This window comes from Embiotoca jacksoni, unplaced genomic scaffold (genome assembly GCF_022577435.1).
Source record: "Embiotoca jacksoni isolate LCO1_2020_lvr unplaced genomic scaffold, fEmbJac1.0.p SCAF_16, whole genome shotgun sequence".
NCBI lineage: Eukaryota > Metazoa > Chordata > Actinopteri > Embiotocidae > Embiotoca > Embiotoca jacksoni.
In genome coordinates, this window is record NW_027185296.1 from 5,442,105 (window position 1) to 5,460,105 (window position 18,001).

An 18,001-nucleotide genomic window follows, 5' to 3' on the forward strand; every position below is an offset into this window, starting at 1 on the left:
ATCTGAATAGAGTTGACCAAGTTGTATCACTTCAGTTGTGAATATGTAAATGCATATTGTGGAGACATTTTTGTTGGTCCAGATACTTTAGCCTCAGGAAACATGCGAAACTGAACACTACACCTGAAAATAAGAATATCTGCCTACGGGGTCATCCTATAATTGTCTGTGAAATATAAATGTTGAATAATATAGACCTTTGTTTGACACACCCCTCGGCAATGGGCCTTAACCTGTCATCTCCTGACCTCTGACCTTACACAAGTGTGTTCCGATTACCCAGGGGCTGTGAGGCAGTGTGTGGGAAAGCGGCATCGATCTCACTCAAAGACTGAAACATCACAACGGAGAAAGAAGAGAGGGGGGGGGGGGGGGGGAAGTCAAGCCAAAGTTAAATGAAAAATTGCTTACGTACACGTCTCGCGCGGTCTGGAACATTTATTATTCTGAGTCACACAGAGAGAAAAGAGGTGGAGGAGGATAGAAGAAGAGAGGAATCCATTTGGTAAAGTAGATGCAGATCGATGAGACTGGAGGCAGGCAGGCCAGAGTGCAACAGAGGAGAGGTGTGTGTGCGTGCGTGTGTGTGTGTGCGTGTGTGTGTGTGTGTGTGTGTGTGTGTGTGTGTGTGTGTGTGTGTGTGTGTGTGTGTCGGTGAGTATCTGAGATGTGTCTACGTGTGTGTTTGTGTGTGCGCGTGTGTGTGTGTGTGTGTGTGCGTGTGTGTGTGTGTGTGTGTGTGTGTGTGTGTGTGTGTGTGTGTGCTTGCGTGCAAGAGGCGTCCCAGATTACTTTCTCTGATTGATCCGGCCCAGCATCCGTCTGACCTGCAGGACATTTCAGAGCTCAGAAGAGGCTGGTGGAGGTGGAGAGATGGTGAGAGAGAGAGACGACCAGGAAGAAAGGGAGAGGAGAGAGAAAAATAAAAATCAATAGCGCAGAGAGCATTACACGGAACTTGACTGGTCGAGAAGCTGAGATAGTAAAGTCGTATTAATCTCTTTGTGTCTCAGTCAGTTTGATAGGAACTCCAATTCCGTTTCACTTTGGGGGACTGAGAGAGAGTCTGAGTCGGCTTTGTGGTAGAAAGAAGGGGACACATGATTATCAGTGTCTCTTCAGCTGATAATACATTTTCAGTGACATAATTTTAAATCATCCATCCATTTCACATTTTAACAAGTCACTTGATGTTTTAAGAAATAAAATAAGATGAAAAAGGCATAAGGAAATCACGAATAATATCTAAAGCAAGATGGTGAGGCAAAGTCTATCAAGTCAGATGGTTGCATGCTGGCTCCATTTTGTAGCTGCCAGGCAGAGTGTCTATCAGCAGAGAGATCCTGCAGCATACTGTCTACTCCGCAGTCTCAACAGCCTCCATCTATCCTGGCCAAGTCAGGGTAAATTGATTGTCTAAGCTCTGTAAGAGAAGGGGGAGGGAAGCCTGCACCAGGCCAGCAATATAAAGTGGTCCTTTTATGGGGTAAAAGCTGAAGAGGAGTGACGAAGGTAAAAAAAATACAGGAGAGGAAGGGGTGGGGGGGAAAAAACTCCTTGGTCGTCTATATTTTGTGTAAAATTGTACCACAATTTACTCTGAGCTGTGTAGAAAGTAAAATTGAGATAATCTTTGTGCCTGGTATGCAAGAAAGATTAAGACTTTCCAATGTTAGAGGAAAGCAAATGTATACTCCCCTTCCTTGCTCGAGGCGAGTCAGGCTCGTCCTATTTGACTGCAGTACCCAGATACCACTGGCCGTGAGCCCAAGGAGACAGGAAGCACTTTTGTGGCATCAAATATTAATGGCGTTGTAGAGTGTATTGATTATATAATAACTTTTCCCAGCATCTGAGCACCGACTGAAATGTATTCCCTGAATAATTGAAAATGTATCCATGAGCGGTTTTTCATCTCGATGGTTGGTGGATGTAATTGCATTGCACCCTTATTCCAGTGTTATTTGAGATTTTATCAGAAGACGTACATGTGTGTGTTCATGTGATAAAAGCAAGGACAGTGAGAATATGAAAAAAGATGAAACCGTGTGTGTGTGTGTGTGCGCGCGTGTGTGTTCGTTGCGCCTGATATTGTGTTCGTTTTATCGAATGGTTGAGCACTGAATATTGAGCACTGAGTCGTGTTTGGAAAATGGGATGCAGAGACTTAAAGGCACTTCTAAGAAATGTAATATTCCTTCTGCTGACATTATGCTCCCTTTCACTATACGTTAGCTGTTGAAACTGAGACGTGAGTCATATACATCTGCTTGCTGCTTCTTACATTTTTATCACCACGTTTGCACATGCTACGATAACACTGCACCGTCTGCTTGCTGCGGCGCACCATCCACTTCCTGACACAGTGTGTAAAATGACGGCTTTGCAGAATGGGTGAAAAATGATTTGGATGTTTCACCTCTGCCTAACATTTCCTTTTTTCAGGGTAGCTTTTCAACATTACATTTAATGGATGGGACAAGTCATGTTAACATGCAAGCCACACAGTTTGTCCTCTTGATGAGATGAATGTTGGTCCACTGTTTCGCATGTGGTGACAAGCATGGGGCCCCTTTCCCTCCGGGGGTGTAGCTATCCCTGGCACTGCCCTCTCAACACATCTTACTGGCTTTGTCACACTTGAATTTAAACTAAATCCTAATGTTTCTAACCAATTTGTCCCAGTCAGATTTAGAAAGTATTTGTATATTTTACACAACAGCTATTCAACAGTAAGCCTTTGGTCCTCACCACCCTAAAACAAAGGTGGCTAAACTGATTTTTCTTTATCATCGTGCCGAAAAATATCTCGATATTCACCCACTACCTGTCAGTGAGGAGAGACGATATTCCTTGTCCTCTTTTCTACCCTGACCTCTCTGCCCCTCCGTATCTTCTCTTTCCCTTTCAAGTTGACAGTTCACTCTCATTTAGACCTCCATTATGCATTCCTGCCTAAGTTTACAAGACACATTGACAACAGAACATGTACAGACTCCCTCTCTCCTCCCCCACCTCCGTCTCTCCCTTTCTCTGAAGTATTGGAAGTGTCTTCCCCATTACTCAGCCCTTGCCGTCTCTTCCTACTCCCATCTGATCCCTCACTCCCGCTCTTCATCTCTCTGAAGGAGTAAATGAAGGCAGAGGTCATACCTCCTCTCTTCCTCCTCTCCTGCTAAATTGGCTGTTGTAGCATCCATAGATAGCTGCAGGCATTTAAGCCCCCTGCTCTGGAGAGCTAGTGAACAGACTTTCTGCTCATTTGTGGCATTTCTGTCTCTTCAACCACAGGCTTGTTTACCCACAGAGAGCAAGAGGGAAACCCTCATTATAAACTCTGCCAAGGTCATTGCAGTCACCACACCAATCTGCCAGCATCGACACACATGCAGTTTTATTCTGCCGACTGCGAAGGTGCACAGATGATTAAAACAGCTGATGAAACATTTCTATTCTAGCAGTTACAGTTTTACCTTAAAAAAATACTATTATTCCCCAAAGCCAAACAATCATCATCAGTTATACCGGCCGAAAACAAAAATTACTGAGCCACTCGTCTACTTGTTTTAGCTTGACTGGTGGTGACTGCAAAGGTGTAACTGTGTTTTTCTAGTGAGCTGCCATTTTCCCCACCCAACACGCTCAACCCCTCCATTCCCCCAAATCCCACTGCAACCCTAACCTTGTAAAGTGAATGTATGATGTTGACAATGGGCTGTGCATCCCTCCCTCCCTGTGCTCCCCTCCATAGGGGTCGACAGAGACACAGTGGCGTCAGGCAGAGCTCCCACAGCTCCAGGGATGGGCAGAGAAGGGATTGCTGACACAGCCAAAGATGGTAAGGAGACTACTGCTGCCAAATGGATGGCCCAGCCATTTTACACACACGTGAAACAAAATGATCTGATATTGTACTGTGTTTACATAAATATGCACTGGTTGGTGATGCTGCTGACTGAGACAGTTGGACCTGAAGCAGCGATTGATGGATGGGGCAATAGACAGAGGGCAGCAGGGGGCTGGGGTTGAAAGGGTAGAGGAAGCTGTGCAGAGATGATTGAAAAGCATTTTAAGCTGCTGACATCTTCACCCTGTGGAGGCCAATAGACAATGTAGCACTGTTATGTCTAGTATTTTCTCGATTTAGATATTCATATTGATTGTTTAGTATTTAAAACAAAACCATAAAATATTTACGGTGTTTTTTTTTTAACTTAAAACATGCAAAGCTGCACCTGTGAGCAGTTCTACTGGCCATCTACTTCCCCGAAGACACACTGACGCTTACAGTTGCTCGCTGCTCCTCTTTTTAATCAAGCACTCACACAACCTTTAAAACTTTCAAAGTAAAAGGTCCCTGCTATGCACTTTGCTTTACAGCTGTAACTGAACTGCAACCGTAGCCTCAGTGTTGGAGTCAAGTCGATTTATCGTTCTTAAGATGCCAGTTTTAACAATGACCACCAGATATTTTTCAACTCCGAACAGCAACCACTTCTATCAAATTTTATCTCACACCTTCTCACATTTGTTTCATATGTTTCCAACAGCTGTTTGCATGTATTACTTTTTAGCCAAAAGCACTGTGATGTCTCTGCCTCCTACACAAGTAGCTGTAGAACTTGCGAGCAGAAGAAGCTGCATGTTGAGGCTGAGAGCCGAGGAGGGCTGTGTTGGACGCAGTCAGCAGGGCATGCAGCGCGGCCTGTCCTCAGCACTAGGCTCCACAGTGGGAGAGCGGGGACAGCCAGAGTGCTCACAACCAACATGAAGTGGACCGCTGAGCAGCACAAATGCTAGTGGGCAGGGACAAGGAGGGGAATATAATTGGCCACTGGGACTCGGCAGGTCCCTGTTAATTAGAGGCAGCCATTTTGGTGTAAAAATTCCTCAGAAAACGTCCCATGGAGTTGAAAGTCTCTCTGACAGAATGGAGCCCAGCAGGGAATGTAAACAGATTTAATAAGGCCCTCTCCAATCAACTCTGTTATGCCTAGATACTATTCTCTCCTTCCTCTTCACTCTGCCTCCCCCCTTCCCTCCCCGTCTTTCTCAGTCTGTCTCGGTATCTCTGTTGTGGTAGAGTGGTGAGTGAGCAGGGAAGGATACTGTCAAAAGAACAATTTGCATGCAGCTCTCATCTTGAGAGCTTTTAGACATCTCCTTGTCTGTTTGTTTTCTGCTGTGGGCTTGAGCCATTGTTCTCCTTCTGTGTATGTGATTGTGTGTGCCTTTGAGTATGTGCTCCTCCGCTCACTGCAGATCCCACAGACTGTGAATGCATGGAAGTGTGTGCTCGCATGTGTGTGTGTGTGTGTGTTTGTGTTTAAAATGAGAAGATGGAAGCAGAATTTTTTTGGCACTGCTTCTTAACAGAAAAAAGAATAACTCTTAAGTAATAAGCCTCATAGCTTCATTTTAAAGGTCCTCCTGGAGTCAGGAAAAAGATGGATATTTTAACCCATGTAAGGCCCCGTATCTTATCCCATAACATAGTTGGTGAAGTTACTCGGAGGTCGAGAGAATCAGTTTCACATACTGGGATAAAGACCACAGGTTTCCAAATTTATTTCGGAACTTTTCATTAAAATGTGCTGTTGACTTTTCTAGGTCATCTTATCCATGTCAAAATTGTTGGAACCCACTTTAATTCACTTTACTTACCAATTCAGAAATGTAAATTTGCTCCAAACAATCTCAAATTTATATAATTGCACTATATTACACTGATAACATGTACACAGTGTTTGTCATATGGATCATATTATCAACATATGAGTGGTGGTTGTTTGGTAACTAAAGAGTTATTCGTCTGCTGGTTCATTTATCTCCACATGTAGAGATAGATAAAAGTAAAGTGATTAAAGCCGAGAAGTGTGCACATTGTAAAGGTCTAAAAATTGTTTTGAAAAACTATTTCTGGACAAACTGGGAAATTTTTAAATTCTTGCTTTGAGCTATATTATTAGAACACGGGTCCGGTCTTTTTGATAATCCCGAAATAGAGCGAAATACGACTCGTGTGTCGTTTCTCCTTTGCTAAAACCAGCCCTGCTTCCGAGTGCAGTCTGCCTGCGTGTACTTTAGAATAGTTAAAAATAGACTGAGAGCTGAATGGTTGAACAGGGGGAAGGAGAGATGTGAGTGATGACTCTAAAAATTTGATTGAATCAGATTAAAGAATATTTGCATCTTAATTTGGGTTTCAGCATGTTCAGTCAGTACAGTGCTTTTTCCCCAATAAGATGGGAACAGCTCAAATGGACATGGACAGACCATTTTCAAAGATCTTCCATGAAGCTATTCATTACTCTTCAAGCAGAAACAGCATCACGAAAAACAATGTGATATAGTTGGGTCAACAGAAACCTCCATCTTTTCTCAGTTTTATCTTTCCAACATTTAGTGATGCAGATTAGTTGTTTCTGCTTTTTCCATTTGAAAACCACTGACTCCCCCAATCCATGTCTTACAACACACACACACACACACACACACACACACACACACACACACACACACTCTACAAAAGCCATTAATTTGATCAAACAAATGTTTTTTATGCAAATGTATAAATCATTTTACTTTGGGCCCACATATTACTTTTGTTGGAAAGTAATGTTCACTCAGAATAAGCATTTGCATTAAATAAATATCAGAGTGCTCTGGTAGAAAAGCAAAGTGCAGCCTACCTCCTCCGACTCTCACTCCTTCTCAGTTTTTTTTTTTTTGTCTCACTTACACCAAGCTCACAGGTCCTCTATGAACACTTTGATCCCGAGACGCTCTACAAAACCAGCTACGAAAAAGCAACCTTCTTTCTGTCACAGCAGCAGCATCAGCAGTCAGATCGCTAACTAAAGGGCTGCCCCTGTCGCTGCCCCCTCCCACAAACCTCTGCAGCTATCGCAGATTTATTTAATGAGGTCTTACAGTATTCATTAATGTTTTTCTCATTATCCTCTCTGTGTCTAGTATTTGTTGTATTTCTCAATGTTTAGAGATGTTGAATGTCTGCAGTGTGTTCACTATATGTTTAGTTTGTTACTCTATACAAGGGTTTAGTCATTTTTACACATATCACTGTCAGTTATAATGGGAAGAAGTAATGGCAATTCCATGGCTTCATTTCATTTCATAGTATGGTAAACCAAAAACTGTAATATTCAGTCATGTGAAAAAGTAAATGCTGTACATAACATGGAAATTGATGGCTTTTTTTTTATATATTTGGTAAAGCAAATATTACATCCTCCTTAAAACAGTGACTATTAATAAAGGTGATACTCAAACAAATGACCCATAACCCAATATTTTGAGTTCATTTTCATAATTTAGATAAATTAGTGACAAGCCTTTATTTACATTTATCACACCATCAAATCCATTGAATTAGAATCAGGGGTTCCAGATTAGGTGTGAATGGTTGTGACCTCCTCAGGGAGTGACAGTTGGAACCGGTCTTAATTAAACCTCAGACATCTACAGGGTCTGGTTTTCCCTTTGGTATTGAAGTGTGTGGTGTCATCATGCCAAGATCCAAAGATCCTATGAGTCTGGCAAGGGATTTAAAAAGATCTCCAAATTTGAAATAACTCATTGTCTACAATCAGAAAGCGATTGCACAAATTTGACCTACATGCGCAAACATCTTTTGTTGTCCAAAAATACCATCAGAGCAAAACTACAGTAAGCTGTTGAACAGAGGCAAAGACCAGTTCTTTTAGAAAAATGTGCTCTGGACAGATGAAGCAAAGACAGAGTTGTTTGGCGTCAGTAACATCAGACATGTTTGGTGCAGACCAAAGACAGCTTTTCAAGAGAAGAAACCTCACACCGACTGTGAAGCATGGAGGTGGAGGTGTCACGGTTTGGAGTTGATTCGCTGCCTGAAAGGCTGGACAGCTTTGCGTGGAAGAGAGGTCTAAAATTTTAGCAAGCCGATGTCAGAGATGATGTACAATTATGCAAAACACCCACAAGAACGTATGTTTGCTCAAGGATATACTAGCAATACTAGCTTTTTCTCACAAAAGACTATTACCTCTGCTGATATTTTTGTTCAATAAATGACAGAAAAAGCTAAATTTTTCAGCCTTGTGGCTCAAGTATATCACTCTTATCTTCAAGATTTCAAAGAGCATCAAATGTTTTATGTCAAAACATATTCAAAAAGCCAACAATTTCTACGAGATTACTTTGTCCCATGACTGTACTGTATATATTAAGCTTGTTTAAAAAAGGTGTTTTTGCAGTCTTGGCCAAAAGACCTTCAAAGACTGTTGATTTGACTTGATAAAAACAAAAACTATGCTTTTTATGAGTTAATTTAAAAACAATCTTTTTATTAGTCTTTTATGCCTTACTACATATTTAGTGTTCCAAACTGCTTGATACTTTTTAGAAGCCTTTGCCAATGATCACTATCTCTTTGCCTCCTCTTCCCTGCCCTTGCTCTCTATGGTTCCTCTCCTCACTTCTCCCTCTGTCCTCCTCATCTTCACCTTTCTCCAGATTATCAGTAACATGGAGGCTCCAGTGACAAACGGTCCCAGCGGCGGAGGCACTACAGCCAACGGTCCGTCCAACAACAGCCGTGGCTGCCCTTCGCCAATGCAGACCGGACCATCAAACGACGACAGCAAGACAAACCTCATCGTCAACTACCTGCCCCAGAACATGACCCAGGAGGAGTTCCGCAGCCTGTTCGGTAGCATCGGCGAGATCGAGTCCTGCAAGCTGGTTCGCGATAAGATCACAGGTACCAAATACAGACTGTTTGTGTCACACTGGGGTATTGCTGAATGCACTTCCCAAAATATAACACCATATAATTTCAGGTGTAGCCTGTGGGTCTTGAGAACATATCATGAACTCTCTTGTCTAAATCCATTCACAAGCACTCTTCACTGAAGTAAAAAAAAAAAATCTTAAAATAATCTCCTGTTTGATTAAAGTAGAATTAGGGAAAGAAATCTGGATATGATGACATTTTATGAGCGTGTTTATATGGATATAAGTATCCTGGTTATGATCGGGTTTTTGAAGTGTTTTGTTTTTGTTTGCACACGTTAACATTAATTCCTAAATTCAGAAAGCATGATAACCCCTTATCCCAGATGGGAGAATATTCTAGCTGGAGCTTGGTGGAAAGAAAACTGAATACTGTTGCATGTATACATCTAATCTAGGTTTCTGAATCCTGCTGGCTACCCGTGTAGGTAAAGCTTAAACTAAGTGATGTAACAGGAACTGAAACTATAGCCATTGCAAAAGCATCTCAAGTCTGCAGTAGGCAGGATTCAGGGTGGCAGTTTTTAAACATGTACAGTCGAACAGGTCAGGTTAATAGCCCCAGTGAAATTAATTTAAGGAATGGCAAATTTGAGATTTCAAAATTGTTGGTTTGTGCTTGTAAAAAAAAAATCACAGATGTCTTTGCAAGTATGCGAGTATTTATTGTGTGTACAGGGATACGCATAACCAGATTTCTACCTTTTCCATGCAAATGTCAGATTGAGATTATAACCAAACCTGGATAAGCCTCATAAGAGTCCCATTCATGTCCATGTGAACACACTCATTGTGTGATGATTTGGTTGTTTACAAAGACAGTTTGGCCAAAGGAAAGAGGAAAGGTAAAGCACAAGGTGAGTCACTGTACGAAGCTATAAAAGAGCTGCTTTCTACTCTGACAAAATGAACTGGCCTGATCATGATGGGACTTTAAAAGCAGAATGCTTTAGTGAATAAAAGTCCAGTTAAAGTATTTAAAGTATAATATTCAATGTTTCCAACTGTAGTTTTCATTTATTTTTTTCATCCTTCACGTTTGGCTTTATTGTCACTGTGACAATAGTAATTGTTAAGAGAGACAGAAATGACAAAGCAGGCAGACTACGCCGCTGTTCACACTGCCAGAAGAAGGGTCAGTGAAGAAGTAAGACAGGTATTGTGCTGTGAATTGAATGTACAAACACTACAGCTGGGTACCAAACTTTGTTACTTCTAGGGCAGCGACCAAACTGCTTCAGTACTATCGAGTAACAAAAAATACCTTGTTATTTGAAACCATATTTCAATGGGCTACATCGACACTAACGCTGCGTTTCGCAGGAGAAAATTCTCATCAGCGTCAGTGAGCCGCAGCATTTCACCATAAGCTCGACTGAGGTAGATAAAATCTCTGGGTTTTAACTGAGAACGCCTTATTCAAGTCTCGTTCAGGAACCCATATCAAAGGTACGAATCCAAACCGACTAAACACGTGTAAGAAAATACAGTAAATATGACACGAGCAGTTTAGACCTGAACACAAGTACATCATTGCACACAAATCAAGTGTTGGTGAGGAATCACTGCAACCGGTGTCTACAAGGAGAAATTCATCTTTGTCCTCTGTGTGTGTTCAAGCGCCGCGACTCAGCAATGCAGCAAAGTGCCACATGTTCTCCAGAGGTGTTTAAATTAAGCAGCACTTTGCGGTGCTAATCATGGCTGTAATCTGGGCGTAGTGGCTGTGTGGGTGGTCATACAGCAGATGGATCGGGGGTGGTGGTGGGGGGGGGGGAGCTCTGTGATAATGCTCCGTAATGGCTTTCATTTTAGATCCTACTTACTGACACTCTTCTCCTGATAATCTCATTAAAGAGCACCAGGCAGGCGGGCAGTCGAGATCACCAAGCCGTTCTCAGAGAGCAAGCAGCCAGGCGAGGGAAGGGAAGGAGAGTATATCTGTACATGTATACACCTATACAGATATATAAGCTAACATAATCATAGAATCTGATTTCCTCTAATAGATGAAGTAAAAGGCCAAGAGGAATGACAATTTTGACTGTAAACCAGGGATGGCCACTGGCCCAGCCATCGCAGCCTCCTCCTGTTCTCTTGTTCTTTGAAGTATATGTTTGCTGCTCAATGATTCCTCTTTAGGACCATCTTCCTCTTCCGCTGTAATGGGCCACAAAATGGAGCCTGAGAGTCAGATACACCAAGATAATGGAGGACGGTGTGTACAAAAATAACACTGGGATACCACATGCTATCATCATCTCTATCACCATGTTCTCTCGCCACCTGATTTTCCCCTTAAGTGTGATTTGCCAAGCAGCAGTGAGGAACCAAACTAACAACAGATATTTGGAGAGAGTTTAAAAAATGAACAGAATTGCTGTAAACCTGCCTGGCCTCTAAACGGGGACTGTGAGAGAGGCAGAAATGTTTGTTCGCTCACTTCTAAACCATTTAGGGTACCTCTCTGCTCTGCACTCCAAGGTCTGTCTGATGACTTAGCATCAACGCAAAAAGTTATAAATAAACTCTGCCCTCCCTCCGTCTCCCCCTGTGGTGTACGCCTGTTTTGCTCTCCCATGGGTGCAATTTTCTCGCGCAAACTTTTAGGCTAACAAAGCACAGATCCCTTCCAACAGGGAATGCCAAGAGGCTTCATGCTCTCTAACAGTCATCCAAATCATTAACAGACTACGCCAGGTTTGAGAGAGGAGAGTAAAGACACCACTTTTTTAGCTGGTACGTACACCTGTACCCGTCCTCGTCTGTCACATGTAGCTGCACATGGATGTAAGACAGATCGACGTCAGACATTTATACATTTTTATCGGGATTTCAAATCGAAATTGAAGGAGGAAAAGATCTTGTTTACCGTGTTGAAATTCCAGAATGAAACTTGAGAATCTGTCTTGAGGAGCGTTAGAGAGTTCTGTAGTTACAAATTATTCATACTGATGGGAATAATAAGGCCCTGCTGCCTTCATATTCTATTATTCAGTATGAGGAGCATGAGAACTATCGAACCAAGTTGAAGACTTTAAATACATTTACAGAATTACTCAAAAATGCACTTGGATAATAATTTCCATATTGAATCCTTACAAGATTGAAATATTCCTCCGTTGGATTCGGTGTGTTGGATGTGTGCACCAGCAGTAAGAGTGGTTACATCTCACAGTACTTCTGTGTCAACTCTACTATTTTAAACACAGACAAATTCACTTCAAGCAAACATCCACTGGCAGTCGTTTGCTTGCATCTCTGCTTCCCACCCTGCTTGTTTGCATCCTGACTAACCTGTGACTGTTTGCTGACAAGGTGTGGGCATTTGAACCTCTCAGAGGTATGAGAGACAGACAGGTCCTTGGCGTCCTCTCAGCTTCCTGTGGACTTGCTCCTGTCAGCTCCAATGACGCCAGGATGGCATGAGGCTTGGGCGAGTGCGGGCAGGCGTAGACACTTCAGCTACGTCTGTCACCCTGGCTGACTTCAGCTGGTAGAAAAGCCACCTCTGGGTGTCTTTCTTGCTCCCCACATGCCTGCCTGCTTGCCTACCTTCCTGCCTGCTTACACAACTACCTCTGCCTGGTGCTCTCATAACACACCAGGGACATGCAGGTTAATCTTTTATTTAAGACCAGCTTACACGCACACTGCAGCCCACACACACACACACATGCACATAAGCCCAAGGCCTCCAACTGTGAATTTCCTGTCTGCCTGTGCACACTTGAAGAGAAGATATCTTAAGTGTTGTTACGTTGTCTCAATTAAGTGTGCATACTGTAGACACTTTTACACTCGTCACGCTGCATTCCAGACAGAAGGAACTCGACATATAGAAGTGCTCACGTCACAGCCACGACGGTTTTGAGACTCTGTAAATGTTTCCACTTACAGCAAGTTTTTTCTGTCTTTCTTTAAAAGGAAGCAGAAAGTTGATTTCTGAAAACTCACATCTTGTGCAAGTCCAAATGTCCCCTTACTCAGACATAAGTAAAAAAACAAAAAAACAAGCTGAGAGGAATTAATGTGGACTTTGCAATATCCTGATTCAGCACATGCCCCACACACACACACACACACACACACACGCACGCACGTACACAAACGGAATTGACTGATCCTTGTCAGTAAGTCATTTTTCAGGATCATTTTTCTGCATCATCTGCATTTCTGCTGGAGATATGAATGCATTTGTTTTCATAATGACATGGAGGAGAAGAAAATAGCTTTTCATGCTGGAACAAGAATTGATTGCATTAGGGAGGGGAGTGTGTGATTGTGTGTTTGTGTGTGTGTGTGTGTGTGTGTGTGTGTGTGTGTGTGTGTGTGTGTGTGTGTGTGTGTGTGTGTGTGTGTGTGTGTGTGTGTGTGTGTGTGTGTGTGTGTGTGGAGGGAGGGAGGGAGGGAAAGTTGAGGAGGGGGGGTTGTTTTATGGGTAACCATTTCTTGCTTTCTCATATTATGCCAATCATCACAGTGGCCAAAAATTCAGTGGCCTTACCCTATGGAAACAGATATATGATATGATATTTTACAGTCCTGCTCTGGCTGCCTGTGTTGCCCTTTTCATCGGGTAGTCACAGCATCTGCCAGGTTTCAGCAGCAAACGCTGCTCACCTTTAAAACACGCAAACTGCAAATAATTCTTATCTCACATCAAACCCTGTAAAGACATCATCCCTAAGCCCACTAACTCAAGCCTTTTGTGCACACCACCCTCGTCACCTTCCATGTTTTGGTTTTATACATGGAATCTGGGGAGCTGATGCAAATCAAAGTGACAATGTAGCAAGCCAAGCAGATGTTGGCTATGAAAAATAGATGGACTGTGATGTCAGATGTGGAGTAGTTCAAGCTGGAGCACCTCTGACAGACAGCAGCTTCAGTGCTACGTGTGAAAGCCTGCTGCAAACCCAATTCTTACATTAGGACAAGTATGCCTTGCTCATATAGCGTAGGAAACGCTGCTGGATTTGGCCAGCTTCGCATGCACAAGCCTGAGTTTCAGACAACACACTTCCATTAGTTTCACTGTCATTCAATTTCTTTCATGGAACATCAAGTGCAACCACAAGTATTGTAAACATAAAACAAGCGTCTCACCCTGATCCACAAGGACAGAAGGGCGGAGCATAGCTCCTGCACAAGGACTGTAAGTCAAACAGGGAGCAAATCAAATATTCACCATATGAACCTCAGTTTACCCAGAGCTCTTTGTTGCTAATGTAATATACATTGACAACATGCTAAGGAGCAAAGATGATTCTTCTCAGACTTCAGACGGCAAGCTGAGCTATTTCTCACATCATTACTACAGTGATGAAAACAAAACACACTATTATTTCTGTTTGTCTCATGATAAAATGGCACCCATTTACAGCTTCTGAAACACTGATGAACTATTACATACTTTTGAAATCCTTACTGAAATCACATTGTAGGAGATGTGGTGTAGTGTTTATATCTCACCTACAGGCTGCATTTATCTGAACCCGAAATGGTCTGAAGGCCGAAGATAGCGTGAACAAAGATGACAGGGAAAGAGATGAAAAAAGGATTTGACATCTCCAAAGCCAGGTATTAAGAGAGCTGCCAGGCTCAGAAGTGCATACACAAGCAGGCAGACACACATTAAAGTTTCAGAGTCCCAGGTCCCGAGAATGTCCTGTCTCTCTCCTTTTAGCACCCCCCCCCCCCTCTCAATCTTCTCCCCTTCCCTGCTCAGGTCCCAGAATTGGACGTCCTGAAAACACCTGGCTGTAATGCTCCTCTTATGACCCTCACGTCAGACAGCCTCTGTCCCCGCTCATTTCACTGCGAGTGCCCTTTACATGGAACACAGAGGTTGTGACTGTCCTTGGTGCCGGCTTCAGATCCAGAGGCTGAATGCGCCTCAGGGCTGGTTTACTCGCCCTCCAACCCTTCACTCTCGAATGCACTGTACCGAGGCAGGGGAGAGCAAGACTGTCCTCAGCCTGGAGGGGGGGGGGGGTCGTCACTCTGCGCGCTCTCAGAAGGAGTCCAAGCAGGTGCAGCATGGTCGGCTCTGCCATCCTGACGTAACAGGGTTATCCAAGACTTGAAGGGGGCTTCTCTGTCTGTCAGCTTGCCTTCTATTTCTCAGCTGCACTGCTAGCCAAGCAGCCCACACACTGCAGGCTGCAGTCCACCGGCCCCAAGGCTCAGGGAGCCACCGTGAGGGGGTGGTTTACGTGTGTGTGTTTGTCCCTGAGCTTCTATGTGGGCAAGAGTGTGTGTGTGTGTGTGTGTGTGTGTGTGTGTGTGTGTGTGTGTGTGTGTGTGTGTGTGTGTGTTGGTGGAAGCAGGGCCTTGGGAGCTGAGAGTGGGAGCCTCCTGACTGCAACAGTGGCTGCTACCTTGGCAACCCAGGAGGGAAAGATGTGTTGAATGAGTGAGTGGGAGAGGAATCTACAGTAGATGCATGTGTGCGTGGGATGTGGCTGTTTATGAATTTAGTTATTTAAACGGGCTCAATACATGCCACATGATATGCATTTACTGTACTGCTAGTGTTGAAGGCACTGTGGTCTTCAGTTCTCTTTGTGTTTATCCTTTAGCAAACTCCCTCTGCCCAATTCCTATGGAGCGGAGAGTCTTCAGGGTGAGTGTGTTTTGACATGAAGCTGGTGACAGGGCACCTTTTCAGAAATGATGGGGAGCGCAGGCCCATCAAAAATAGCACTACCTCAAGTTGCTGCAGCAGCAAGGGGCAAACCATCAGGGGATGGGAGAGGGTGGAGGCAGTCGATGTGACACATTTACTGTGACAAATTGAAATGTTTTCTTCTTAAAATGTCTCTAAATTTAAGACTGACCGAACAGATTTGCCTGTTTCTGGGGAGAAGGAGACAGTCTACTCAAGGTGTGTTAGCATCACAAACTCATAGCTCTGATGATCCCTGCACACTGCACACTGCAACCTCGCTTACCCCCACCCTTTGCGATGCTCCTGTTCTCCCTTAACTTCTGAATGACAGACTTGGCTCAGCAGCTGACAGCTTGCAAGACTGGGAACAACTAGAAACATTTTATAGATAGCCTTTAAAGGTCTCTGCACACAGACGATATTTTCTTATCAGATTTTTTTTTCCATTTTATTTGATTTCTTCAAATTCACGCAAAGATTTTCCCCTTTTTTGGGCAGCATGTACTGCTCACAGTTTTTATTTTTATAGAAATATATAAACTACACAGAGACAGAACAGTGAATAATTTTAACAGGAATTTGAACGAGCTGTCACTACAAATTGCCTCTGCTCCAACTATAGCATTATAATAGTTGTTTTGACAACAGTGTCAGCAGTTCAAATGAACTTTTTGATTAATAGCTGCACAATTTCATAGAATATTATTGGGAGCAAGATATTGCAGCGGGGTGTACAGTGAAAATAGAAGGTTCTCGCTGCAATACGTTTCATTTGGTAGCTACCACTTTAGATCAAAGAGTCTATAGTGCGTTGTGTGATCCTTGACTGATGATAGCAGGAGATGAAGATGCTTTCATGTCTGCAGTACAGGGCTCTTAGTCACATAATACAACAAAAGGCACAAAATAATGACAGACAATATGCACTGGAGACTCTCACTATGTGTACCTTACAGCACATGATTGTGCACCATCTGTGCACTTCTCACCCCTGTTATACATGAAAATGTTTATTTGATTATATACCTGTAAAATTCAATGTAGCTATGCATACATCTATTTTGATTTTGTTTGTGCCTATTATGTATGTATCTATGTATCTTTATGAAATGTTAGTGTGGATTTACACTTGCATCCTCTGGTGTGTGTGTGTGTGTGTGTGTGTGTGTGTGTGTGTGTGTGTGTGTGTGTGTGTGTGTGTGTGTGTGTGCGTGTGTGCGTGTGCGTGTGCATGTGTGTGTGTGTGATGCGCACGCGTGTGTGCACAGACGAGTGATAGGAAAGGTGAAATTACACAGTGGTGCTAGCAGGCAGGACACCCGCTTGAAGTACACTCATTTTCTCATCTCACACATTGAGCAACCTGCTGCTCCTCAGGAAACAAATAATGGCTTAGTCATAACTCCTCGCCAACACACCAAAGAGCTAGTCTCTGGAAATAGCAGTGATTTTACCAGTGAAAAACATGCCCACCTCCCTATACAATTTATGTCAGATTGTACACAAGGTCTGCCAAAAGAGTGGAGGTGGGTTCAAATTAGCCCCCACCTCTTCACTCGCCCACCCTATATGGTTAGTCTGTTAGTGAAAGCGGACTACGTGATAAAGTACTGCAGTGCTATAGTGGCACCTATACGATAACAGCTTTCAGCGAACGTACAAGTAATGTAATCGACAACCTCGATTCTTCGAAACAGTACATAACATTTTCCATTTAGGGCAATTACTAAATTCACATAATTCTTCTTAAAAGGGAACTTTTCGTAAGTCGTTACTGTGTCGTGCTGTGGACTTTGCACGAGTGGCTTTATAAGCAGCTGACCAATCAAAGGCAAGGTAATATCTCACTTTATTAAAAGGCCATTATAAAGAGCAATGGATCATATAGGGTTCTTGGTTTTAATTGACAATTAAAATATATAAATTAATGTATCTATTCAGCTAATTGATCAGCACAAGGCAAGTTTCTCTGTTAGCCACAACCCCATTAGAGGCTATTCATCATGTCTTTTTAATGGCTTCTCTGTAGCCTCGGATGCAGTGCTTAGATTATTTTTCTGTAATTATAAAATACGGTCTATGTCTATAAATTCTCTGTGGTTTTCAGACTGTTCTCAGGCAAATGGTCTTTTTAAAAGGGTATGACATAAGCATAAGCAATGTCCCTGATATTTATGTTTGACAGTTCAACAGCATTTGGATAACCTTATGTTGAATATTTATGGCTGTAATATTGTTTAGCAACAGGGATGCAAGTTTGTCTGACATGACAATGAAAACTACTTTTACAGTAGAAGCCTAAGTACTCACCTCTGTTCATCAAAATTACAGACTTCAAATTTTGCCCCTAATTCCTTAAAGTTCCTCGGGCTAAGATGTAAGTCTACACGTTTCTTCATTCACTACATAGAGCTCTGAATATGCAAACAGTGCGGACCTCTATCTAGTCCCTCAAGAATTTCGCTGTTTTATTTGTGGTTTTTGCAATAAAAAATGCTTGATTTTGTGGCAGATTTTCTCAAAAATTGCAATGTA

At 42.8% G+C, this 18,001-nt stretch overlaps 1 protein-coding gene across 5 annotated transcripts in view; it reads left to right on the forward strand.

Annotated features, from left to right (window-relative positions):
* The window catches only part of elavl4 (ELAV like neuron-specific RNA binding protein 4), a 79,404-nt gene that overhangs the window by 25,223 nt on the left and 36,180 nt on the right, over positions 1–18,001 (forward strand). For all 5 annotated transcript variants that reach the window (XM_069150431.1, XM_069150432.1, XM_069150433.1 and 2 more), the window contains 2 exons: positions 3,752–3,838; positions 8,515–8,761. In XM_069150431.1, coding sequence (XP_069006532.1) covers positions 3,752–3,838; positions 8,515–8,761 — 334 coding nt within the window. The remainder of the gene's footprint in view (positions 1–3,751; positions 3,839–8,514; positions 8,762–18,001) is intronic.